Below are 27,505 nucleotides of genomic sequence, written 5' to 3' on the forward strand. Positions count from 1 at the left end.
CTTATTCACTGAGGGAGAAGAGGGAAATTTCAATAGGTCCTGATCCTTACCTCATGAACTTCCTAAGTATGTATCCCCAGGAAAATGACTTTCTTTCCCAGAACTTGGGGTTCTTGTTTATACAATGAAGAAGTTGCACCAGATGATCTCTTTTTAACCCTCCATCCAGGGAAGCCAAACTTTCTTGAATAAGACGTAGCATAAACTTGTAGAAAGAGCAAGGAATTTACAGGTAGCCTGAGCCTGTTTCACATTATAACTCTATTCCATGTTATTTTTATGGCCTCATGCAATTCAATCTTTCTGATCTTCAGTTTCCTGTCCCAAACATTAGGGGTGATCAAACCACCCTATCAGCAGGGCTGTACACAGGGAACCTAACACAGAACTACAGTATCCTATAGTACAAGCTCATTAAATACTAGTGTTTATTCCAGCACTAAAATGCATGCCTTTTATAGAGAACTGGCTGCTACTATAGGTAGAACAAGGACATTGCAACTTGTAGAAATGCTACAAATCAGCTGGGCACAGTGGCTCAAGCCTGTAATCGCAGCACTTTGGGAGGCCGAGGCGGGTGGATCACGAGGTCAAGAGATCGAGACCATCCTGGTCAACATGGTGAAACCCTGTCTCTACTAAAAATACAAAAAATTAGCTGGGCATGGTGGTGCATGCCTGCAATCCCAGCTACTCAGGAGGCTGAGGCAGGACAATTGCCTGAACCCAGGAGGCAGAGGTTGCTGTGAGCCAAGATCGTGCCGTTGCACTCCAGCCTGGGTAACAAGAGTGAAACTCTGTCTCAAAAAAAAAAAAAGAAAAGAAAAAGAAATGCTACAAATCTCTGTTCCCTCATCTTTTTTACTGGAGAGGGTCTCTTTACTCACAAAAAAAGTCCTGAGGATTGTCAACAATGTCAGAGGCAGGAAGACTTAGCTCTGAGCCAGTGGTCAGATCCATTAAATAAATCGCCTGCTCTTATTCAGACTGAACACAGGCTCCTATTTCTCATGGTCTGTTATCTCACTCTCCATACACCAAGTAACCAGGGGACTTCAAGAAAGACACCAGGAGAAGAGAGATGAGGTTTCTATAGGAAGAAAAGGAAGAAAAATGAATCGTCATATCTTGTTTTTTCCTCCCATATATCTATAAAGGCAAAGCAGCTGAGTCAATTGGTAAAGGGGAGAAAAGAAGAGGCTGGGAAGGCAGCAACAGGAGGCATGAGATAGCACTGATGCCCAGCTGGATTTATATTTATTTTTAAGAGACCAGACAAAGAAAAAAGAAAAAGAAATAAGATGGTAGTGCAGGATGGCTGTGCATTTTTAAACTTACAGTTAGCTAAAGGGAAAATACCATTTTTGACACATTTTCATTTCACACAGGGTTACAATATTAATTGGCTTAGCAGACTTACCATCAGCAATTTCTTTTGCAGTGCACAGGTTAATGGAGTTGCCAGAGTATCTCAGATATGAAATTGTTGCCTCATAATTATGTGGTTCTTCAAATTCTGCACTGAAAAGCCTGGAGAAAAAAAGGTTACTTAAAATGTAACATTTTTTAAAAACACATTTTAAAACCTTTTTGTATTTTTTCCTCATTAGAGAAATAATATGTCTGGCCAATTGGTGACCTAAGCATATTTGGGAGGCACACACCCCTACTCTAAATGCATAGGAATTCTAGATGAAATATAGCAATGCAAATACTTATATAAAGATGATACAATCCACATAGAAATCAATAAGGCAAAATCCTCAGGTGCCAGACACACACAGGAAACTCCCAATTAAAGATGCAAGTGAGGACTGCAGTCAAGGGACACAAAGGGAAATTGAGACCAGATAAAGAGAAATCTTAATGACAGGGCAGCTGGGGATGGAATGTCTGAGTGAGAACCATAGCCTCAGCTGAATGGGAAACTGAAATGGAGCTATCAGCATAAAGTCCAGAGTTACAATATGCTGTTCCATCTGTAAAATGGGTACTAAAACATATCCATCCACTCTCCTGGGGAACGAGCTTGGAAGTTAGCTGTCTAACTATGGGTATAGGAACTGAAAGAGTCACCAGAGAGAAATCAGAAACTTGAAAACCCAGCACCAAATACATAGGTGGGGTTTAATATGCAATCTGTCTGTTTCAGGGACACAAAGCCAGAATTGATGCTTGAAATCCAAATCCCTTTTGTAAAGACAAACCTGAAATTATTCTGTAAAGATGCTTCCATAATCCATGGCACCTGTAGTTTCCAAAGAAAACAAATTCTCACTCAAAACAAGTGGACAGTGAAAACTAAAACCATACAAGGAAATGATCTGCAATAAGAGTCAGAAGGTATAACTAATGGGGGACCTAAATAACAGAATAACATGAAAGTTAATTTAAAATATGTGTGTAGTAAGTATTCAAAGAAATAAAGTGAAGAATAAAAAACATTAGGTGAAAACAAGAGACTGAGGATAAAGAATACCCTATAGATTTGAAGAAAGGAGAAAGGAGTTATAGAAATCATAAAATATAGTTCTTAAGATAAAAAATTTAATGTGGAGGTTGAACAGTAGACTAGTTACAGCAGCAGAAGGAATTGATGAACTATTATTATTATTTATTATTATTACAACATATTTTTTGATACAGGGTCTCACTCTGTCACCCAGGCTGGAGTGCAGTGGCACAATCTCAGTTCATTGCAGCCTCAACCTCCCAGGCTCAAGCAATCTGCACACCTCAGCCTCCTAAGTAGCTGGGACTATAGGAGCATGCCACCACAGCTGGCTAATTTTTTTGTAGAAAGGAAGTCTCGCCATGTTGCCAAGCCTGGTCTCGAGCTCAAGTGATCCACCTGCTTCGGCTTCGCAAAAGTACTAAGATTACAGTCATGAACCACAGGCCTAGAACTGGTGAATTATTTAGATATGAGAACATTGCCCAGAATGTAGCATAGGGAAATAAAGAGACAGAAAATATTTAAAAAGAAGAGATAGGGAGCATAGAATGAGAGAGTCCAACATACATATATTAAGGATTCTAAAAGAAAAGGAGAAAGAGAATGATGAAAAGGAACCAATATTCAAATTATAAGAGCTAACCTATAATTTTCTATAATAATAATCTGGAAGATAGTGGAAGAGGGCTATGAAAATTATTCTCAAGTCTTTGCATTATTTAGGAGCAGGACAGAGATTTTGATTAACACAAGGCTTTGTAAACCATAGATGTCAAAATTTAATTGTAACTACTAAAAAGAATAGAAATAGAATATTTAACTTCTAAACTGGTAGAAGGGAAATATGCAGTGAGAAGTCTTAAATATTTTTTAAATGAAGGAAGAAAAAAATACAGTCACAGAAATTGCATAGTAAATCTTAATTGGGGAAACTCCAAATAGGCCAAGGATTGCATCAAATGCAGATAGATTAAGCTAATCCAATAAAATAAAGAGATCTGCACTGATATATTTTTTAAAAGCAGCAGACAAGCCAAAGATCCAAGATAAATGGATGAAAAAGAGATAAAAACCAACAGTACCAAAGAACACTGAAGTAGGTATATTTATATTAGACCAACTTCAGTGTGACTGACGAAGAAATGAGAAAGGGTACACAGGAGTGCACACACATGTAAACAAATTAGAGATAAGAAAGGAGACAAAACTAGAGATAGTTTTAGGCTTTTCAAAATTTAAGAAAATGTTATTATCTGCTCTCTACCAGTAACTTTAAAAATTTAGAGAAAATTGGCAAATTCATAGGAAATAGAAAATGACCAGCCGGGCGTGGTGGCTCAAGCCTGTAATCCCAGCACTTTGGGAGGCCGAGGCGGGTGGATCACGAGGTCAAGAGATCGAGACCATCCTGGTCAAAATGGTGAAACCCTGTTTCTACTAAAGATACAAAAAATTAGCTGGGCATGGTGGCGCATGCCTGTAAACCCAGCTACTCAGGAGGCTGAGGCAGGACAATTGCCTGAACCCAGGAGGCAGAGGTTGCAGTGAGCCGAGATTGTGCCATGGCACTCCAGCCTGGGTAACAAGAGCAAAACTCCGTCTCAAAAAAAAAAAAAAAAAAGAAAAAGAAAATTACCGTACTAAGAAACATAAAAACTAATAGCCCAATAAATCATTAAAGAACTTTTATCAGTAGTACACACCTCCATTCTTCCCTTTACCCACCTCCACCCTAACTGGCCTCTCTTCTTTTTCTCTACCAAATAGCTTTATAGACAGTTTTAATGAACTATTTTAGAGGATAGAAAAAGACGAAAAGCTACGCTACTCATTTTAAGAAGATAATACAATTTTGATAGGAAGATCACTAAATGATCAAGGAATAAGAGAAAATATAGCCCAATCTCACTTGAGATTATAGCCTCAATTTACTAAATACTGAAAAATGAATTAATCAGTACTAAAAATAACTTAACAATAACTAAAATTTATTCCAAGACTTAAAGTATGGCTTACCATCAGAAAATATATCATTGTAAGTAATCATATTGTTTCAATAAAAGTGAAAAGGTTATTTTAGTATGCAAAAAAAAGCATTCCAGGGAGATAAACTTTCTTTACTAAATTACCCTCTAACAGATATTATACTTAATGGTAAAGTGTAACAGACTAAGAGTATTTAGAGTCTATCAGGAACTTTGGCAATAAGGAAAAGACAAACTCATAGAAAATTGTACAAAAGTATATGCCAGTCATCACAGAAGAGTCCAATTGAAGAGCTTATAAAGGTAAACTACCAACCTCATAGTGAACAGAGAAATGGAAATCAAGATAATGAAAATTTAGTTCACATTCTAGATCAGCTAGAATCCCAATTTGAAAATAATGCCTTATTTGGCAAGAAAATGGAGAAACAGGAAATCTTTATACTGCGTTGAGATATGAATTGTCACAACCATTTTGGAGAATAATTTTTCAATATCTAGCAGTACTGAAGTTATTTATTTAGTATTGTTTAGCAATTCTACTTCTAAGTACATAGCTTTGAGAAACTTGCTTATATTTACCTACAAACATAGGAGAATGATTCCTGCAGCATTATTTGAATTGGTAAAAATTTACAACAATCTGCATGTTCCTCAGTGAGAAAAATGCATAAACAAATTGGGATGTGTTCATATGATGAAATACAATACAGCAATTATGAACAAATGACATATACATCAACATAGATAGAATATGAAAACACAGCTTTGTAAAAAAAAAGTTGCAGAAGGACAACATTAGGTGTCATTTATACAAAAATTTAAGATACTATATCCTTAACAGACATCCAAGTTTGTAGCTCAAGTCTAAGAATATACTAAATGGATACACTCGTAAATTCATGATTGGAGTTGCCTCTGCAAAGAGAGAAAGGGAAATGGAATTATGGAGTGAATTCATAATTTTCTCCTCTGCACTATCCACATTTAGAATGAGGTAGTTTCCATTTGCTATAGATGCAGTTGAAGGGGGCTAGAGTTAGGGTTAGGGTTGGGTTGAAGGTTAGGTTAGAGTTGAAGATGACTTCAGCTGCATCTGTAGCCAATGGAAAATAACAACTACATCACAACAAATGTGGATAGTATCGAGGAGAAAAAAATTACACAAAACATCCACATCTTAATACAAATGAGTTATTAGCATTTGATAGTCTTCCTGATTTTTCATTGATATGTGTATTCTTGCAGTTATCATAGCTGGTGAAAAAATTATAGTTCTCTCTTTTCCCTTCATTTATTATAATCATAAGCACATTCTACCCAATTGTTTTCTCTTCTTTGTTTGGCTATTTTGCTTATTTTCTATTTTTCTTTTATTTCTCTGTAATAATTTAAAGATGTAATAGTCATTTTGCTGAAAAAAATTATGAACTCCAATGCAACAGTAACTTCTTTAATATTTTTGTTCCCGTCCCTCTTCATCAAGTAATCAAGAGAAACTTTCTTAAATTATAGTCTATGCCATATATCTCATGCTTCAATGGCCTAACAATCTCATTTGGTCTATGGTAAATTAATTTTATTAATAAGAAACAATTTGGGGAAAAACTGAAAGAAGTTGTCTAATCAATTTCTCACACTACTTCGGTCAAAACTAAATAAATATCTCACTTCAGATAATTACAACAAAAATTTTAGCAAATGTTTACAAAAAGGCACCTTCAGGATCAATTTCTTTACAGAGAACCAGTGCTGGGATTATTGTTAAGAGGAAAAAAGAAGGTTGCAGATGTATTTTAACCTCCTTTTTTACTATTGAGAATGTCTTTTACTTTTATCCCTGGTCCATCAAAACTAGATCTGAGATCCACCTTGATTTTATACAATGTGGATCAATATAAAGAACTTGGATTGGAGGAAAGATATAACTCTGTGATTTAAATCTATCTATGCTTCAACTTCTTTATTTCCACATTTATGAAAAATGTCTACAGGACTATAGACTGTATACTGGGAGGCAGCACAGAATACAAGGCAGACCTGGAGCGTGGGGTCAGACGGATCTGAATTTGAATCCTAGCTCTCTTCTACATTCTAGTTATAAAGTACTTGGTAAATACCTTAAGCCTCCATTTCCTGCTCCATAAAACAGTTGCAATAAAATCTACTTTAAAGGTGTATTATGAATATTGAATGAAATATTTGCCCTCTGCACATAGGCATTCCACAAAAGGGTGCTAGTAATATTAGTATCAGAGGACAGAAATATTGTATTATAAAATGATAAGTTTTGAGCTTTATATCTTGGAAAATTAGTGGCATAGCATCAAGTTTCTATCTTTTCTTACTTCCTTACAGAAAACCTCTAGTTATTTATATACTAAATTATAAAATTAACGTCTCTTAGTGATATCTTCAATATTATTGGTGTTCAAGAAGCAAAAACAGCTCCTTCAATACAAATGTTAAAGATTATTTACAAAACCAGAAGTTTTCTAATGTTCTAAGTTTGGACTCTGGGAATCCTATCTTCAAAATAAATGTTTAAACAAATGGGATCTCTCTAGCTAAAGCATGGACAAGTGACGTCTCATGGTTGTTTCCACTTGCCAGTCTACCTCTGGTCCATAGTCCTAAGAGGCCTCTGCAGAACCCCTCATTGTCCTTTGGAGAATAATTAGTTAACCTCTGTATTAAGCTGTATGCTCCAGAGAAGTGGCTTATTAATCTCATTCAAACATCTGTTTACTTGGTCAAACGGTTAGATTGTTAATCACACGAATAGCTACTATTTCTTGAGGGTTTACCATGTGTTAGACACTGTACACAGATTCATTATGTGCACCTCTCATTGAATGTGTGGTCTTGAGCAGTCACCTAGGTTCTCAGAGCCTTCATTTCCTTGTAGGGTCACTGTGAAGGTTTAGTGTGAGAATAACTGAATCACCATGTGGGAAACAACTGACAGGCGAATTTCCTTCCTTGTCTTCTCTGTGCCACACTGTATGATGATGACTCAAAAAGTTTCATTGCAAGAAAGTTCTAGAAGATCTAAAGAGCTTGCATTAAATAGATTGGGACTTGAACAGCAAAACCTGTTAGCTATACCTCTATATTTATTTTGTTAGGTTGAAAATGTAGTTTCTTCCACTTATTATTTCAATAAGCCATGCATTTTGGAGACAGGTGAACAGGAGTGGCTTAGCATCTGCTCTGTGTAACATTCTACGGGTTCCTGGTGATACCATCTGATTTCTCAATTATCCAAATCCCAAACTGAACAAATTTCTATTTCCAATAAACACTTAAAGTAAGAATACTCTACTCATATCCCTTCACCCTAAGAAATCCTTCCCTTGAATGAAATGATTGGTGATTAGACTTTTAAAAGGGACATCCATGCTAATTACAATGGATCTCAAAACGCATTTGTGCCAGGTTCGCAAAATATATGATGGATTTCAAGGGATTTTTTTCATAAGCTACTAAAACTTGTATTGTATACATATTAGATAATGGTTAGAGATGAACAATCAATGAATCAGTAGAGCAGAATGGTTCAGAGGGACATAGGCTTCAGAGAGACAGACGTGGCAGTGAATCTCAGCTCTACCTGGGTGGGTGGTTTGACCTAAGTCTGTTCACCTTTTAATCCTCTTTATATGAGAATGAAATGATATGATTTATGCCATCACTAGTGTAGCGCTTGGCATAAAGCACTTGCTACTTCTGCTTCCATCACGACTGCTTCCATTTGTGCTTCAACTTCTACCACCACCTCCACCACTACTGCTCCTGCTTCTACCATTTTTATAGAACACACACATATGTGTGCATATACATACATCTTTATATGTAATATATATTTTATTTGTGTATATATGTGTTTACACACAACCCTACCATATGTACCATAACCTTACTGTGATGGTTAATACTGAGTGTCAACTTGATTGGATTGAAGGAAGCAAAGTATTCATTCTAGGTGTGTCTGTGAGGGTGTTGCCAAAGGAGATTAATATTTGAGTCAGTGGACTGGGAGAGGCAGACCCACCCTCAATCTGGGTGGATACAATGTAATCAGCTACCAGTGCAACTAGAACAAAAGCAGGCAGGAAAACATGGAAGGACTAGATTGCCCGAGTCTTCTATCTTTCTCCCGTGCTAGATGCTTCCTGTCCTCGAACATCAAACTCCAAGTTCTTCAGCTTTTGGACTCTTGGACTAAGACCAGTGGTTCAGCCACAGATTGAAAGCTGCACTGTCAGCTTCCCTACTTTTGAGGTTTTGGAATTCATACTGGTATCCTTGCACCTCAGCTTGCAGATGGCCTATTGTGGGACTTCACCTTGTGATCACGTGAGTCAATACTCCTTAATAAACTCTCTTTTATATATACGTCTACCCTATTAGTCCTGTCCCTCTAGAGAACCCTGACTAATCACTTACCAATTCTACTATGACTTATAACAACGTACAACAAATAGAACTTCTCTCAGCCCTAGGCACTAGGTATATCCCTTTTTATGTGTGTGTGTGTGTGTGTGTGTGTGTGTGTGTGTATCTCCAAGTAATTTCTACAAAGGACCACAAAACCATGATCACTGTACAACAAACAGAACTTCTCTCAGCCCTAGGCACTAGGTATATCTTTTTTTATTTGTGTGTGTGTGTGTATCTCCCAGCAGTTTCTACAAAGGACCACGAAACCATGATCACCAAGTAAATGCTATTAAAGTGCTGCATAACTACAAAATACACCATCTCCTCTGGCCAGATACTTGAAGAAGCCAGACATTTGAATCCAGAATCTGAAGTCTTAACCATTATGCTGTATACCATCTTACACAGGGGCTATACCAGCTGAAGTCAAACATGGCACGAATAGATCACACTGTAATGGAAGCAAGAAAGAGGTCAGAGTATACAGTGAGGAGGACTCCAAGGACTGTCTAGACTATTAGCTAGAGATATAATGGGAGAAAAGTATGTCGGCTAATTATACGAAAGTAGAGATGCTCTCAAATTTCCCATTAAATTACATGCTATTATCCACTCTTTCAACAAACTATATTCATGTTAATGTTATATACATTATCTCATATAATGCTCTCAGTGGCAGTATGAGGCATTTTACAGATGAGGAAACTGAGGCTTGGAGATACTCAGTAACTTGCCCAAAATAGCACTGCTGTTAAGCAGCAGAGGTGGGTCTGGAAACTAGACCTTCCGATTCCTAGTCCATTGGTTCTCTCCTCAGCTCTGCAAGTCACTCTAGAAACAAGGGAAAGCTGAGAAATGAAAATAATAAAGCACCAGGTGATGGTGAAGGTCAAGGAGCTTGTGAGTGGGCTTTAGATGATATTTTTCAAAACCTTGTTAGGTTGACCCAACAGTTCACAGATCAATTCTTCTGCATATTAGTTATTTATATGGGGAAAATGTTATGGGGAAGTCCTTTCTCTTGTCTGTTCCTGACATTATCACCTATAAAATGAAAAATATTACCATTTATTATGTAATTGGAGGTTAAGGTGGAACTAGAGGATCAGGATGAATTTGGGAATGACATTCCAAAAGCACTTTGTCTTCTAAGTGTTTTTAGAAACTCACACAGCAACTAAAGCAGATTCTCTTTTTTCCCCTTCATCCAGGAACAAGATCTGATAAAGTAGATTCTTAATAAACCAGTGGCAACTTCAGCAGCATGAAACAAAATGAACATAAGCCCTCATGTTACTCACTAAAGTCAAATTTTAAAATATCTTTGTTTCAAATTTCAGAGTGTCTTCTATGAGGTGCACTATAATATCTAACCCCACTTGTTTTACAGAGAGGGAAGTGAGGTCACACTCTGAACTAGTGGCGGGCTGGTCTCCCGGCTGCCTGGTCTCTTCTGCTGCCTGTAGCATTCGACCTTGATACAGACAAACTCTGCCATTACAAACAAATCACAAATCTCTGCCATTTATTAAGAACTTACAACATTGGCATTCTGCTTTGCTGAACTAGAGATATTTATCTGAATCCTTACAACATCCCTGGGGGAAGGATTTGATTTCACCATTTCCCATATAAGAAAATAGAAGGCCCAGAGACATCAAATATCTTTCCCAGGATCACACAGCTAGTGTGTGGAGCTCAAAATATGAAGCCAAGTTTGTCTGCTCCCCCAAATCAATCCCCTTAACTTCATGTAACATGCTCCTTGGATCTTCTAATTTTTAATTCATTCAATTTAAACACACTTTAATTATGCAGTTGGTAAAAAAGAACTATTAGACCATCTCTCTGCTTTTGAAGAATTTGTAATTTAGACAGGAAAATGAGATAGACTCGGGGAAACAGAAAATCACAAAAATAGACTGTACATGATTGAGTCTTAAACTGAGTGCCATCTAAGTCCATTCTACTCTTCAGCCAACATTTACTGAACAACTATTAAGTGCGGTACGCCCCCTTCCCCATATATATACATCTCACCACTACACACGCTAATCATGTCAAATCACTCATAGTTCTTGAACACATCAGGCTGTTTCCTGACCCTTCACTTTTGTTTATGTGATTCATCTGCTTAATTATTAGCAACCTTATCACCAACATCCCCTATGCAAACTCACATTTTTTTCTCCTAAAATCCTGATTGTCATTCTTCATGGCCCTTCTGTAGTCTATTCTCTACTCAGCAGCCTGGGTGAACTTCTCAAAATATAATTTGGATCTTGTCACAATCCTGCATAAGACTTTCCAGAGACATCCTATGGTTTTTAATACTTTTTAAAAAATACCCGTTAAGTTCCCTACCTTTATGATCTCATCTCTCTGCACGTCTCCAAGGTACTGCTCTACTATTCTCTTCCTCACTCCTCACACTCCAAACACGCCAGCCTCCTGTCTGTTTTGCAAGGATGCGGTGCTCTCTCCTACCTCGAAGACTCGGCAAAGGCTGCTCCTGCTATATAGAATGGTTTCTGTGTGACCCACTGTTTCTTAACCACCAGGTCTCACCTCTGTCCCCTTTAGCAAGGCCTTTCTTCAGCCAGCCTTCACAAACAGGCCTCCTCCCCCCCATTTCTGTATACCACTGTACTTGTCGTATACCCTTGTCAATCATTCTCATAGTCTTGAAATTATTTTATTACTTTTTGAAACTAGTTTAATTTTCTCTCTCTTGCTCTGGAATCTTGAATATCACTTGCTGCTCAGTAACCATTGCTTCATCCAGTGTCTGGCACATTATGGGCTCCCAGTTAGCAACTGGTTTTTTTTTTTTAGATCCTTTTGCATGATAAGAAGTAGCCATCAGGTGATGAACTGGGATAAGATGACACACACAGGAAAATTTAAGTACTTCTGGTTGATCGGAGAAGCTTGTTGTGTTTGAGGAGCAGCCAAAGGCCAGTCCATGGGTGGAAGATAGCAAACAACGGTGAGAGGGCTTAGGAAAGGAGTTTAGAGAATAAATAGTGACCACAACCTATAAGAATATATGTAGGTGGCTGGGAGTGGTGGCTCACGCCTATAATCCCAGTACTTTGGGAGGCTGAGGCGGGTGGATCACGAGGTCAAAAGATCAAGACCATCCTGGTCAACGAGGTGAAACCCTGTCTCTACTAAAAATACAAAAATTAGCTGGGCATGGTGGTACGCGCCTATAGTCCCAGCTACTTGGGAGGCTGAGGCAGGAGAATTGCTTGAACCCAGAAGGCAGAGGTTGCAGTGAGCTGAGATCGTGCCATTGCACTCTAGTCTGGGTAACAACAGCGAAACTCTGTCTCAAAAAAAATAAAAATAAAAAATAAAAGAATATATCTAGGTATAAGGAAGTATAAGGAAGGATATTCTTGGCCCTGGGAAAAGTGTGTCATTTTAAAATTTTATTCCAAATATAAGATGCATGCTAAGAGCTCAATAATTAGCTTAATTAAAGAAATATTTAATTCAAAAACTAATGAGTTCAACGGAGAAGAAAGAAGAAAGTGCCTCTCATGTGGGCTAATGTACCCAGAACAAGCTTCTTGGTAGGATATCAGTTGGAGCTGAATGCTAGACTAAGAAGGAGCAGAGGAAAGAGGATCTCACCTGAGTGCCTGCACTCACATGGCAGTAGCCCTTACCTAATACTCAAGGGCAAAGGAAGTGCTCAGATTGTCCTATTTAGCTTTAATATTAGAAGGATATAATATTGGACATGCAAACCAATGCAAAATATAAAGAGAACAGAATCTTGAAATGTTTTCTTTATTAGTATAAAACTAATGGAAGGTGATATCATTCTGTCCATCCATCCTTCTCCCCGACATTTTGTTTATCTATTATTCCACTGGCCCATCACTTGGTCATTCGATAATTATTCCTTGCATGCCCACTGTGTACTAGGTCCTGTAAAAATAGAGGTGAAAAATATAGACGACCCTTCTCTCATGGAACTTGCAGTCTAATAGATATCTTCAAAAAACACATTCATGGTGGAAAAATTCTAGCTGAGATAGGATAACAGAGCTGAAAATCTTTAATTTGGTCCTGAGTTCACATCCTGAGTAAAGTCTGAAACAGAGCAAGCCATGGTTTCTCACCTATCATATGGGAATATTAGTATAGCCCTCCTAAGACAGTCATGGGTCTAGAATGAGTCCAACACATATAAAAGGGCTAAGCAATGCCCAGAACGTGGCCACACTCAAACAGTAGTCTCTGTTCAACCTTACTGAATATACCTAGGTACAAAATTAGGCCCCAAGTCTGCAAATTGTGATTTTCTGGGTTCTTCCTCAATCATGACTTTCCTGGATTATCATCTGAATTCCACTGAAGAGAAAAAGCAAGACTTGGTTCCAAAACCTTTCATACTTTAGCTCCACTCTGGGCCAGCCTCCCTCACACAGCTCCCTCCTCCACACAGAAAATGAAATCCTAAGGCAGGCATTCAAGAAGTCCTGCCCAAAGCATACCCAGGCTCAATGTGTAGAGCAGGCCATGAGTCTATCAAGTCTTGCCCTCTTTAGTTATAGGTAAAGTATTCTTTGAATCCTCAGTAAGGCAGCCTGGAGTGGTAGTTGAGAGACTGTTCTCTGGAACCGGGCTGACCAGGTCAAGCCCTGGTGCCGCTGATCCATTTGCATTATCCTGGATGAATTCACCTGACTCTCTGTGGTCAGAGACTGCACGAATCACTTACTGTACTTCATGGGTGATTGTGGCTGGGAGTTTTCAAATAAGAGAGTAGACATAAGGTACAAGTCTTTATCTGTGGAAAGTCCTTAATTAAGAAGCTATAGGTGAGTTTTTTTTTAAGGAGGAATATTTGAAACAAGAAAGAAGAGAAAAACTCAGTAAATTCACTGCTCCATGTGAAAGGCAGGCCAATCGGTGGCCCTGTGGTGTCCTCTCAGGTCCAATTAAAAAGGGATAAGAAATTATTGAAGTGGCTTAAGCTGAAACTACTTGAATGTTCTGGGTCTAAAACTCCACAGGGCACAGGCTTCAGAAAATTTCTTCTCTTCATTCTTTCCTGTAGCGATTCAATTTATCCCAGAACACTGGGATTTCCTGGCCTGCTTTCACCTCTCGAATATCACTACAAGGAGGCTGTTTTGTTGTTAGTCAATCAGGTCAGGTCTGTACCAGTCTTAATTACCTGAAGTGCAGCCATTCAGGAAAGAGCACTGTAGTTGCAAACAATTTTAAAACTAGCCGTAAGTGATTCTGCCGTACATGTATAAAGTCACAATGACATGCTTTTTGTTGTTGCTGTTATTAAGTGGAAAAAAAGGTTCAAGGACCTTTCAGGAAGGCTCCTTCTTGTCTCACACTGATTGTATGTGAAGCACGTCACGTGTGTTAATAGCAACAGTCATGGGATTATCAAATAACCTCTATGTTGTCCCTAGATTCCTCTTTCCCTCGCATCTCACTCCCCACAGCTGATCAAGCAATTGCTGGTTTCCTCCGAAACAGATCTTGAATCCATTAACTTATTTTATTTCATTTTGACCACGCTGTCCATTCAAGTTACTTAACTTCTCTGTGACTCAGAGTCCTCATCCATAAAATGGGATAGTACTAGCTGCTTCTTAAAATGGTCGTAAATGAAATCATGCGTAAGGTACTTAGAATAAACACTGGGTGTGGGTTGCTAGTTTTACTGTGGTTGCTGTAATGGCTTTGTGGGATGTCTTTCTGTTTCCACCTATTTTCCCTTGAAATTTATTATTAATACAGCATCCAGAATGATCTTTACAAAATAAGTGTCAGCTCTTGTCACTTCCTGGCTTAAAACTCTCCAATGGCTTCCCAACGTGTTTAGAGCAAAATCCAAATTCTTTCCATGGCTCACAAGATATTCCACCTCCATTTCCTGAGCTCACTGTGCTTTAGCCAAGATTCCAACCCCTTTCTTCTTCTTTAAATGTGCTAAGGGTGGTTCTCCCTTTAAAAGCTTTAGCCTTTGTGCCAGTTATTTCTCTCCCAGGATGTTCATCTCCTAGATCTTCCTTTAACTGGACTGAGTCCTTAATCAGTTCTAAACCCAATGCTACTACCTTGGGAGGTCTTTCTTGATCGAGCCATAGCAGATGTACATATTTTCCAGGTAATATGATATTTTAATACATTCATATGATGTGTAAAGTTCAAATCAGGGTGATTGGAATATCGATCACAATTTTCTTTATGCTGAGAACATTAGAATTATTCTCTTCTAGCTATTTTGAAATGTACAACAGACGACTTAATTATTGTCACCCTACTGATCTATCGAACAGTAGTTCTTATTTCTTCTATTTAACTGTATAATTGTACCCATTAATCAATCAGAGAGGCCTTTCTTGACCATCCTAAGCTTTATTTCACTCTCAATCCCCAGTTATTATCCTAATACTCTTAAAATTTTTGTGTATAGTACTTATAACTATGCAAATAAGGACTGCAGATGCATTTTGTTTGTTCACAACATTGCTGTAATTATCATTATCTTAGAGGAAGGCCTTCAGTGAGGCATCTATTCCTCACTTCCACAGGATCAGCCACTCCCTACTGACACAGGTCCTAGAGACAGGCACATGATCTGCCCAGCCCTAGAAGACATTGTGTTTCCCACTCTGCGTGGGGTAGAAAGTGCGAAAACACACATACAAATATGTTTCCAAGTACTGGGCATAAAAGAAGTCACTGGGAAGATTCAAAATAAGCTTATCAGCTTAAACTTATTTTAAAAGCTTATGAGCATTTAAAGACTATCTTCAAAGTGAAAATACAAAATTAAAAACTTCAAGAGAGAAAATGGTAAACTCTTGAGAATTCACCCACAGACCCTCCCTTGAGAAGCTCTGTCATCTTCCTACTCCCAAAATCAACAGTGCCTCCTTTATGTGTCTGAGTCAGATTCCCTGAGTCAGGACTATCTGACACTTTTTAATGGGAGAAGAGCCATATTTATAGCTAATGAATAAAATATTAGCCTACTCTGCTAAGTACTGACAGAGACCAGCGCTGATTGCTGCCCTGGGACTAACCTGCTTTGCTCACACAAATAGGGGCTGCTTATTCAAGAGGGATGCCAGCCAGCTTGGTTTGCATAAAAGAGTGATGACAAAGAATAATCTCCAAAGAGCCATCTTGCTGTTGGGAACTAATGAGACATTAATATTTCAGAGGTAACAAGGGATGGAGAGGCCAAGGTTTGCAGAAACTGCGACTCATTGAGTTTCTTTTGTGTGTTCCATGATTGATACAATTTATCTCACTTGGCCTTGATGACAACAAAGCAAATATTACTGTGCCCACTTTACAGATGCTTATATCAAAGATCTGAGCTGTTAAATGACTTGTCTTAGGTGTGGAAGAGGGGTTTAAATCTATGCCAATATGACTTCAGAATCTGTACTTGTTCCTTTACGCAATGCCACCTCTCATATTTTATATACGATATAAAGAGGTCCGGAAATGAAAGATGGCCATTGTAGGTGTGCTGGGTTAAGATTATTAAAATATGTATACATAGAAATGCAGGTAGAACACAAAGACTCCTGTTTTAGATATTATGGTTGAAAATAATGAGAGTTTTTATTTAGAGAAGAATGTCATCCTTAGATGTTTTAAGAATTGCCACATAAAGAAGGGGTAAAGGTGATGTCTGTTGTACCAAAAAGTAGATCTTAGACAGATGATTGAGAGTTTGGGTATGGAGGCCAATTTTTTTTCCCAGACCAACTTGAAGGACTTTGAAATAAAAATAAATAAATAAATAAATAAATAAATAAATGTGTGCACATGTGCATGTGTGTGTGCATGTTAAGATATTTTATTTTGTACACTGCTATATTTTCAATGTATGTAGGTGTTTGGCCCATAGTGGATGCTCAATAAATACATGTTGAATGAATAGAATTGGCTCTGACAAAGAAAAATATAAGACTTTCCAGGTGTTGAGCTCCTTGTCAATGAATTTTTGAAGAGACTAAAGTTCTGAGCAAAGATTCTTGCCTTGCTGGTAGGTTATATAATAGCTAAGCAAGGTTTATTGAACACTCTCTAGATGCTAGGCATAGCCCTAAACACTTTAAGGTTATTATTTTATTTACCCTCACCACAGTGGTATGAGTTAGGTAACAACATCATCATCATTTCAGAAAAATAGAAACTGAGTAGATCCTAGGACATAGATCTTTAAGATGATGAAACTACGTATCCAAAGAAACACAGCTAGAACACAAAGACTCCTGTTTTATACATTATGATTGAAAATAATGAGAGTTTTAATTTAGGGAAAAATGTAGTACTTACATGTTTTAAGAATTTTGCAGAAGTTTTTTCTTGTTTTAAGCTTTGCAGAAGTTAAGGGATGTTCCCAAGTTTACATAGGTGTTAAGTTCTAGGGCTTGGATCAAAACCCAGGCTTTGAAGATGGTGCGGTAAGAACAACTCAGGATTGCAGCTCTCAGTGAATGCACAGAGGCTGCTACAGGTGTACCCCAGACAAACAGGGACTGGAGTGGACCTCAGCAGTCGTACAGCAGAGGGGCTAGACTGGTACAAGGAAAACCAAGTAACAGAAATACCTCATCATCAACAATCTGGGCGTCCACTCAGAGACCCAATCGAAAAGTCAGCAACTACTGAGACGACAGGTGGATAAATCCACAAAGATGGGAAGAAACTAGTGCAAAAAGGAGGAAAACACCAGAAACCAAAACACCTCGCCTCCTACAAAGGACCAAAACTCCTCACCAGCAAGGGTACAAAGCTGGACGGAGAATGAGTGTGACAAAATGACAAAATCAGACTTCAGAAGGTGGATAATGAGAAATTTCTGTGAGCTAAAATAACATGTTCTAAATCAATGCAAAGAAACTAAGAACCTTGAAAAAAGATTCGAGGAAATGATAACAAGGATGGATAACTTAGAGAGGAATAGGAATGAATTGAAGGAGCTGAAAAACACAACATGAGAACTTCGCGAAGCATGGACAAGTTTCAACAGCTGAATTGACCAAGCAGAAGAAAGAATATCAGAAGTCGAAGATCAATTCAATGAAATAAAACGAGAAACCAAGATTAGTGATAAAAACGCAAAAAGGAATGAACAAAGTCTCCAAGAAATGTGGGACTATGTGAAGAGACCTAACCTACATCACCAGAAGGGGATGAAGAGAATGAATCCAAGCTGGAAAATATTCTTCAGGATATTATCCAGGAAAATTTTCCCAACCTAGCAAGGCAGGCCAACACTCAAATCTAGGAAATACAGAGAACACCACAAAGATACTCTGCAAGAAGAGCAACCCCAAGGCACATGATCGTCAGATTCACCAGGGTTGAAATAAAGGAGAAAATACTAAGGGCAGCCAGAGAGAAAGGTCAGGTCACCCACAAAGAAAAGCCCATCAGACTCACAGCAGATCTCTCAGCAGAAACTCTACAAGCCAGAAGAGAGTGGGGGCCAATATTCAACATCCTTAAAGAAAAGAACTTTCAACCCAGAATTACATATCCAGCCAAACTGAGCTTCAGAAGTGAAGGAAAAATAAAATCCTTTGTGAACAAGCAAGTACTCAGAGATTTTGTCACCACCAGGCCTGCTTTACAAGAGCTCCTGAAAGAGGCACTACACATAGAAAGGAATAACCAGACCAGCCACTCCAAAAACACACTAAATGCTAAAGAGCATTAACAAAATGAAGAATCTACATCAACTAATGGGCAAAACAGCCAGCTAGCATCAAAATGGCAGTATCAAATTCACACATAACAATATTAACCCTAAATGTAAATGGGTTAAATGCACCAAGCAAAAGACACAGACTGGCAAATTAGATAAAAAACCAAAACCCATCAGTGTGCTGTATCCAGGAAACCCATCTCACATGCAAGGATACACAAAGGCTCAAAATAAAGGGATGGAGGAAGATTTACCAAGCAAATGGAGAGCAAGAAAAAAAAAAAAAGCAGGAGTTGCAATTCTCATCTCTGATAAAATAGACTTTAAAGCAACAAAGATAAAAAGAGACAAAGAAGGTCATTACAGAATTGTAAAAGGATCAATACAAGAAGAAGAGCTAATGATCCTAAATATATATGGACCCAATATAGGAGCACCCAGATACATAAGGCAAGTTCTTAACGACTTACAAAGAGACTTAGACTCCCACAGAATAATAGTGGGAGACTTTAACACTTCACTGTCAATATTAGACAGATCAACCAGACAGAAAATTAACAAGGATATCCAGGGCTTCAACTCAGACCCGGAACAAGCAAGCCTGATAGATATTTACAGAACTCTCCACCCCAAGTCCACAGAATATACATTCTTCTCAGCACCACATCACACATACTCTAAAATTGACCACATAATTGGAAGTAAAGCACTCCTCAGCAAATGCAAAACAACTGAAATCATAACAAACAGTCTCTCAGACCATAGTGCAATCAAGTTAGAACTCAGAATTCAGAAACTAACCCAGAACTGCACAGCTTCATGTTAACTGAACAACTGGCTATTGAATGTTGACTGAATAAACAATGAAATGAAGGCAGAAATAAAGAAGTTCTTCGAAACCAATGAGAACGAAGACACAACATACCAGAATCTCTGGGACACATTTAAAGCAGTCTCTAGAGGAAAATATATAGCAATAAGTGCCCATATGAGAAGAGTGGAGAGATCCAAAATGGACACCCTATCATCAAAATTGAAAGAGCTAGAGGAGCAAGATCAAAAAGATCAAAACTTAGCAGAAGACAAGAAATAACTAAGATCAGAGCAGAACTGAAGGAGATAGAGACACGAAAAACACTTCAAAAAAATCAATAAATCCAAGAGCTGGTTTTTTGAAAAGATCAACAAAATAGACAGACCACTAGCCAGATTGATTAAAAAGAAAAGAGAGAACAACCAAATAGATGCAATAACAAATGATAAAGGGAAAATCACCACAGATTCCACAGAAATTCAAACCATCATCAGAGAATATTACAAACAACTCCATGCACATAAACTAGTAAACCTGGAAGAAATGGATAAATTCCTGGACTCCTGTGTCCTCCCAAGCCTAAAGCAGGAGGAAGCTGAAACTATGAATAGACCAATAACAAGGTCAGAAGTCGAGGCAGCAATTAAGAGCCTACCACACAAAAAAAGCCCAGGTCCAGATGGGTTCACACCGAATTCTACCAGACACACAAAGAGGAGCTGGTACCATTCCTTCTGAAACTATTCCAAATAATCCAAAAAGAGGGAATCCTTCCCAAATCATTTTATGAGACCAACATCATCCTGTTACCAAAACCCGGTAGAGACCCAACAAGAAAAGAAAACTTCAGGCCAATATCCATGATGAACATAGATGCAAAAATCTTCAATAAAATACTGGCAAGCTGATTGCAATAGCACATCAAAAAACTTATCCATCATGATCAAGTAGGATTCATCCCGGGGATGCAAGGCTGGGTAAGTCTATAAACATAATTCACCACATAAACAGAACCAAAAACAAAAACCACATGATTATCTCAATTGACACAGAGAAGGCCTTTGACAAAATTCAACAGCCCTTTATGCTAAAAACCCTCAATAAACTCGGTATCGATGGAATGTATCTCAAAGTAATAAAAGCTATTTACGACAAACCAACAGCCAGTATCATACTGAATGGGCAAAAACTGGAAGCATTCCCTTTGAAATCTGGCACTAGACAAGGATGCCCTCTTTCACCACTCCTATTCAATATAGTACTGGAAGTTCTAGCCAGAGCAATCAGGCAAGAAAAAGAAATAAAGGGTATTCAAATAGGAAAGGAGGAAGTCAAATTGTCTCTATTTGCAGATGACATGATAGTATACCTAGAAGACCCCATCACCTCAGCCCAAAAACTCCTGAAACTGATAAGCAACGTCAGCAAAGTCTCAGGATATAAAATCAATGTGCAAAAATCACAAGCATTCCTATACAACAATAACAGACTTAAAGAGAGCCAAATCAAGAATGAACTGCCATTCACAATTGCTACAAAAAGAATAAAACACCTAGGAATACAACTCACAAGGAATGTAAGGGACCTCTTCAAGGAAAACTACAAACCACTGCTCAATGAAATTAGAGAGGACACAAACAGATGGAGAAACATTCCATGTTCATGGTTCGGAAGAATTAATATCGTGAAAATGGCTATACTGCCCAAAGTAATTTACAGAATCAATGCTATCCCCATCAAGCTACCATTGACTTTCTTCACAGAACTGGAAAAAACCACCATGAACTTCATATGGAAGCAAAAGAGAGCCCACATAGCCAAGTCAATTCTAAGCAAAAAGAACACAGCAGGGGGCATCACACTACCGGATTTCAAACTATACTACAAGGCTACAGTAATCAAAACAGCATGGTACTGGTACCAAAACAGAGATACAGACCAATGGAACAAAACAGAGGCAGTGGAGGCAACACAACACATCTACAACCATACAATCTTTGATAAACCTGAAAAAAACAAGCAATGGGGAAAGGATTCCCTGTTTAATAAATGGTGTTGGGAAAACTGGCTAGCCATGTGTAGAAAGCAGAAACTGGACCGCTTCCTGACACCTTACACTTAAATTAACTCCAGATGGATTAAAGACTTAAACATAAGACCTGGCACCATAAAAACCCTAGAAGAAAATCTAAGCAAAACCATTCAGGACATAGGAGTAGGCAAGGACCTCATGACCAGAACACCAAAAGCATTGGCAACAAAAGCCAAAATAGACAAATGGGACCTAATCAAACTCCACAGCTTCTGCACGGCAAAAGAAACAGTCACTAGAGTGAATCGGCAACCAACAGAATGGGAAAAAAATTTTGCAGTTTACCCATCTGACAAAGGGCTGATATCCAGAATTTACAAAGAACTCAAACAGATTTACAGGAAAAAAACAAACAAGCCCATTCAAAAACAGGCAAAGGATATGAACAGATACTTTATGAAAGAAGACATACATGAGGCCAACAATCATATGAAAAAATGCTCATGATCACTGGTCATTAGAGAGATGCAAATCAAAACTACATTGAGATACTAGCTCATACCATTTAGAATGGTGATCATTAAAAAATCTGGAGACAACAGATGCTGGAGAGGATGCGGAGAAATAGGAACACTTTTACACTGTTGGTGGGAGTGTAAATTAGTTCAACCATTGTGGAGGACAGTGTGGCGATTCCTCAAGGCCTTAGAAATAGAAATCCCAGTTGACCCAGCAATCCCATTACTGGGTATATATCCAAAGGACCATAAATCGTTCTACTATAAGGACACATGCATACGAATGTTCATTGCAGCATTGTTTACAATAGCAAAGACCTGGAACCAACCCAAATGCCCACTGATGATAGACTGGATCAGGAAAATGTGGCACATATACACCATGGAATATTATGCAGCAATCAAAAATGACGAGTTCGTGTCGTTTTTAGGGACATGGATGAATCTGGAGAACGTCATTCTCAGCAAACTGACACAAGAACAGAAAATGAAATACCGCATATTCTCACTCATAGGTGAGTGATGAAAAATGAGAACACATGGACACAGGGAAGGGAGTACTAAACACTGGGTATATTGGGGGAATAGGGGAGGGACAGTGGTGGGGGGGAGCTGGGGAGGGATAGCCTGGGGATAAATGCCAAATGTGGGTGAAGGGGAGGAAGGCAGCAAAACACACTGCCATGTGTGTACCTATGCAGCTGTGTTGCATGTTCTGCACATGTACCCCAAAACCTAAAATGCAATTAAAAAAAAAAAGAAAGGAAAAAAAAAAAACCCAGGCTTTCATTAGCTTTGTGCTATGTGGCTTGGCTGCATCAGAAAATCAGCACATATCCTAGTAATGAGAGCCTACATATACTATTTCTAATCTAATATCTGAATGGAAGACTAATACCATGAACATGGAAGATATTTTTCCCAAATAAGTGCCAGTTTCCATGGAAGTTATAGCTAAAGCTACTGCACATTATGGCATTTACTTGTTCAGACTAACTCACCATTGGCAAGATAAGCTCCAAACTTTTTACCATGGCACTTAATGCATTGTAGGATCCAACCTCATCTCTTATTTGTATATATTAGAATATTTTTATCTATTTATTTCCTTCTCTTTAGAGTCTCCTTTTGTCTATCCTTCTCAACATCCTTGCTTTCAAACATGTTCTATGTATTTGTTATAGAATAAAAATCCATTGGTCTGTCTGTTTGTCCATCTGCCCATTCAACCATCCACCCATCAACTATATTGCAAATCAACTACATGTCAGAACCAGTGGTTCTATCAGGGAACAATACCCTGCCTCACCACTTTATAGTCTCACAAAAGGGAACACATAAGTAAACCTGCCTAATCCTACCTATTACGGAGGATACAGTTCCAGTTCATTCATCTTCCATGAAGTTTCCCTAAGTTTTCTGGGCCTTCTTTATCTCTTTTGTCTTTCACTGTTTCAGCACTATGACCCACATCATAATCACTGTTTGGTGAAACCTCATTTCAGAGGGAGGTTAGGTTCCGAAATCAGTGTGAAAGTACAGAAAAGTCAAAATGGACCCTGTAAATCCCTTAGGAAGATGGTAGGTACCATGTGGAGACTGACCAATGGGTCATCACAGCAAGTTTGTCCTCCATGTTGAAAGAGATTACTGTTTCTTTGATTTAAATGCCAGAGAAGGGGTTGGCTTAGATTAGAACCAATCAGTAGGGAAAACAAGTATCTAGTTAAACACAACAGTCACCTTACACTCCTAATCCTACTGAGATGCTCACAATATGAAAGAACCAAGAGTGACTGAGAGCACAGCAGAGTAGATTTTCCCTTTAAACTATCATACTGGGACTATGTTCATTGAGTAAATGGTTCAAACCATTGCCTGAGCTATTTAGATTATTTTCTGTCTTTTACATAAATGCACAGAGAACACTTCTCCACTGACCTTTCTTGTGATGTCATTTATTTCTTTCAAAGGGACGACTAACCCAGGACTTCCCAGAGCACGTAAATTGTGTCTAACACCACGCCATCAGTTCCTTGTTGAACAAGACTGTCTTATCAATTTCCTGTTGTACAAGATCCTCTAAGATGTGGTTCCTGTTTACCTCTACAATCCCATTTCTATTCCGTTTCTATACACACAAATTAGATGTGTTGCCTCTACCTACAGTGTCCCTTTCCATGCTCTGCTGCAAATGTGCATCTTCAATACTCATTTCAGATGTTTCCTCTTCAGGGATAGGTTGAGTGGATTAATACCCCATTCTTCACTCCTTCCTGCATCCCTGCCCTATGCCAGAAAACTTTCAGCACCCTCCCACTCTGGTTCTGGGCTTGGCCACATTACTTGCTCAGAACAATAAGATGTTAGCAACTGTGACACAGCAAGGGCTTGCAAAATGCTTTGTGATTCGGCTTGTCTTGCTTTTAGCAGCAACTGTAAGAACAGTGTCCCTGCACTAGCTTGCTAGATGAGGAGAGACAGATGGTGCCAAGTCAAGGTGCCCAGCCATCCCAGTCAATGCAATCGGAGATCAGCCAACTGTAAGCTTCCCGCAATGTGTGAGCCACCTCAGCCAATGTCAGCAAACTTGTCTAGATAGCCTGCAGTCGACATATGAGCACCCCCAGCCGACCCCAGCCTAGATCAGCTGTACCCCACAGACTCAGCTGTAGGGTATGCAATGAAAGTTTTATTGTTAGCATGTAGCATTACTTTAGCAATGGAGAACTGATACTTCTATAAAGACTTCCCTGACCCAAGGAAATGTAACAACTTCCTCCCTTGTGCAATCTCTAAATCTTATCCTTTCCTTATTAGAAAACTTACCACACTTTTCCTTCATAAACATTTGATAAAGGAGTAAGTCATATGATTATTTGTTGCTAAGTTTGGCTTTCCTTCTAAGACTAACCTTTTTGAGAACAGGAACGTCTTTGTGAGGGAGGTGAGGTATATAATCAATGAAGTTATGGCACATCTAGGTTGGAATCATGGCTCAGCAAGTGGCAAACTTTCTGAGCCCAAGTGTCTAGAGCTATAAAATGTGAGTGGCAGCAGCAACTGTGCACCCCTCTTGAGGCAACAGAATGAGAAATCTGTATAAAATGGCCAGCTGAGTGCCTGACACATCAAAGGTCTCAATAGATATTATTTGGTTAAGTGAGTTAATGAACTGATACTTCTATGGCAAAATTCTTGGAAGAAGTGCACCGAAAATAGAACATTCTTTATCCCATTACTGATTCCTAACATCACACTAGCTGCCCAGAGCATTCTTTAGCCTCTAATTCGATTTATGACTATGAAGGCTGATATTTCAATTTACTAAACCCAACTGTATAATAAAAAAAAGTACCTCTGAGGACTATCTTTGCAACTTAACGTCAGCACATAGTTAAATGCAATTTATTTAATCTTTCGTTTACAACAAACGTTGCAGTTTATTGCTTATAAATTCACTTTCTGAAAAACCCTTCTGAGAAATAAAGATTCTTGGCTTGTGCTAATTGCCTTCTGTGGGGCAGGCTAAGTAACCTCTGTGATGGGATATGTTCCTACACAACTAAAGAACATGTACTCACCTCTCTGAACATAGGGAGCCCTCTTCCACAGTCACTGCAAGAGAAAGAGGCAGAGTAAAAAACAGGAGTGTGCAGCAGCCTGGTTAAGGTGAATGCTGCTTGTGCGATGACCCCATAGATAATGTGAAGAGTGGAAGCTTGTCTGTGCCCCAAACATCCCTTCCCTCCACCCCAGCACTAGGGGATGCCTGTCCCTCCATTGCAGCACTCACCTACATTTTACGGTATAATTTCTTACTTATGGGTACAATCTCTTGCATTAGACTTTGACCTCCTTAAAGACCAGAACCCCTGTGGGGTTTATCTCTTAATCTCTCATTTCCATCACAGGACCTGGTACAGAGATAACTGCTCAATGTTTCCTTGAAATAACACTGAACATTTACAGAGCACTTCCTGGTATGCCAAGCACCATTTAAGCTCTTTCCAGGCATCATGTCTCATTATCCACACAATAATCCTAGGAAATCAGTGGTATCCCCATTTTACAGATAAAGAAAATTATTCCCATTTTATAGATAAGGAAAATGAGTCTCAGTGACTAACACACCCAAACTTAAATAGCTAGTGAGTACAGGAGCTGGGATCTACAAAGTCCATTTTATCACAAAAATCTTAGCACTTTGTTCTATGTCGTCTGATTAATTTTCTCTCATTCAGAGAGATTACTGGAGGCCTGAATTAGTTAATGTGTATAGAAATCACACTTATCCTTCTTTGATTTGGATGTGGCCATATCAGTAAAATACACTAATAAGAGCCTATCTCCCCATATAAAATTTTCTTCTCAAAAATGTGGTCCCTGGACCAGCAGCATTAGCACCCCATGGGAACTTGTTAAAAGGCAAATTATCAGGCTCCAACTCAGACCAACTGAACCAGAAACTCTGAGAATGGGGCCCAGCAATCTGTGTTTTAATAGGACCTCTAGCTGATTTTGATATACACTCAAGTTTGAGAGTCATGAAGTTGGAGTAATTTAACCGTAAAGTTGCCCGAAGCGGTTAAAATGAACAAAGACTGCGTTAGCTCTCTCAGTGTACCTACCGTCTGCTGGTGCTGATGGCCGCAGTAAAGCAAATGAGAGCTCAGCAGCACGTTTTGTCCCAAAGTGTATGTTCACCATGTTTCATTAGAACAAACATACGCTAAGGCATTGAAAATGTCAACAAGATCAGATTGTGGTGGGAGTGATGAGGGATGAGAGGTGTTCCTTTAAATAGTAGAAGACGACACAAAATAGCACAGAAAAATAACTTCCAAGGATGTTTCAGTTTCTGGAAGGGATCGGAGGGTTTGAGGTTGTAGGCTTTCAATTAATTACAGAGGCCTAAGGCCCGCCCCCCCCCCCCCCCCAAGGATGTCAGGTCAAGTTCACACTGACTTTCTCCCTTTTCACTCCCGCCCCACTTCTCCTGCACCAATTGTGTTGACAACACAGGTTTGCAGGAAACACAAAGGTTTAATGCCTTCCTGCTCAGCAACTTTATTTTCTTCCTCTTGGACAGATTCCCGGTGATCAAATGCTTTGCTCTCAGGGGAAGTGGGCTGGTCCAGGAGCAGCAAGGGGCCAATTCCCACAGAGATTTCATTTCATGGGCAAGCTGCCATAGTGTCTGCATGAGAGTAAGCAGTGATGGATGTCCAGCCTCATGGAAAAGCAGCAGTGTCATTGTCACCTGGGAGAAGATGTGGAGACAGAAGTGACTCTTGATTGGCCACATGGAGGGCCCTGTGCAGTTCCTTACCTTCCCTTTGAGTCTTGGGAACAGCAGCTGGCTGCCTCTGAAAGGCCTGGAGGTTCACAGTGGGGGGCCTTGAAGGCTTTTGGGGAGGAGGACCCACAGAATCGATGGAGGGCAGTGGCTTCATTTTGGGAAGGTGGTGGTGCCTGACATCTGGCTGTTTTCCTGAACACAGACAGTAAAAAAATATAAGTTCTGATTATTTCCATTT

The 27,505-nt window shown here is 38.9% G+C and overlaps 1 protein-coding gene across 5 annotated transcripts in view; it reads right to left on the bottom strand.

Annotated features, from left to right (window-relative positions):
- Positions 1-27,505, bottom strand: part of FYB2 (FYN binding protein 2) — a 111,341-nt gene that overhangs the window by 50,449 nt on the left and 33,387 nt on the right. For all 5 annotated transcript variants that reach the window (XR_013520111.1, XR_013520110.1, XM_035251622.3 and 2 more), the window contains exons 3-5: positions 27,298-27,459; positions 25,550-25,583; positions 1,421-1,530 (exon numbers count right to left, since the gene is read on the bottom strand). Coding sequence is in view for 3 of the 5 variants with exons in the window: in XM_035251622.3 (XP_035107513.1) it covers positions 1,421-1,530; positions 25,550-25,583; positions 27,298-27,459 (306 nt within the window). In the remaining 2 variants the exon portion in view is untranslated. The remainder of the gene's footprint in view (positions 1-1,420; positions 1,531-25,549; positions 25,584-27,297; positions 27,460-27,505) is intronic.

The sequence above is a fragment of the Callithrix jacchus genome, chromosome 7 (assembly GCF_049354715.1).
Source record: "Callithrix jacchus isolate 240 chromosome 7, calJac240_pri, whole genome shotgun sequence".
Lineage (NCBI taxonomy): Eukaryota > Metazoa > Chordata > Mammalia > Primates > Cebidae > Callithrix > Callithrix jacchus.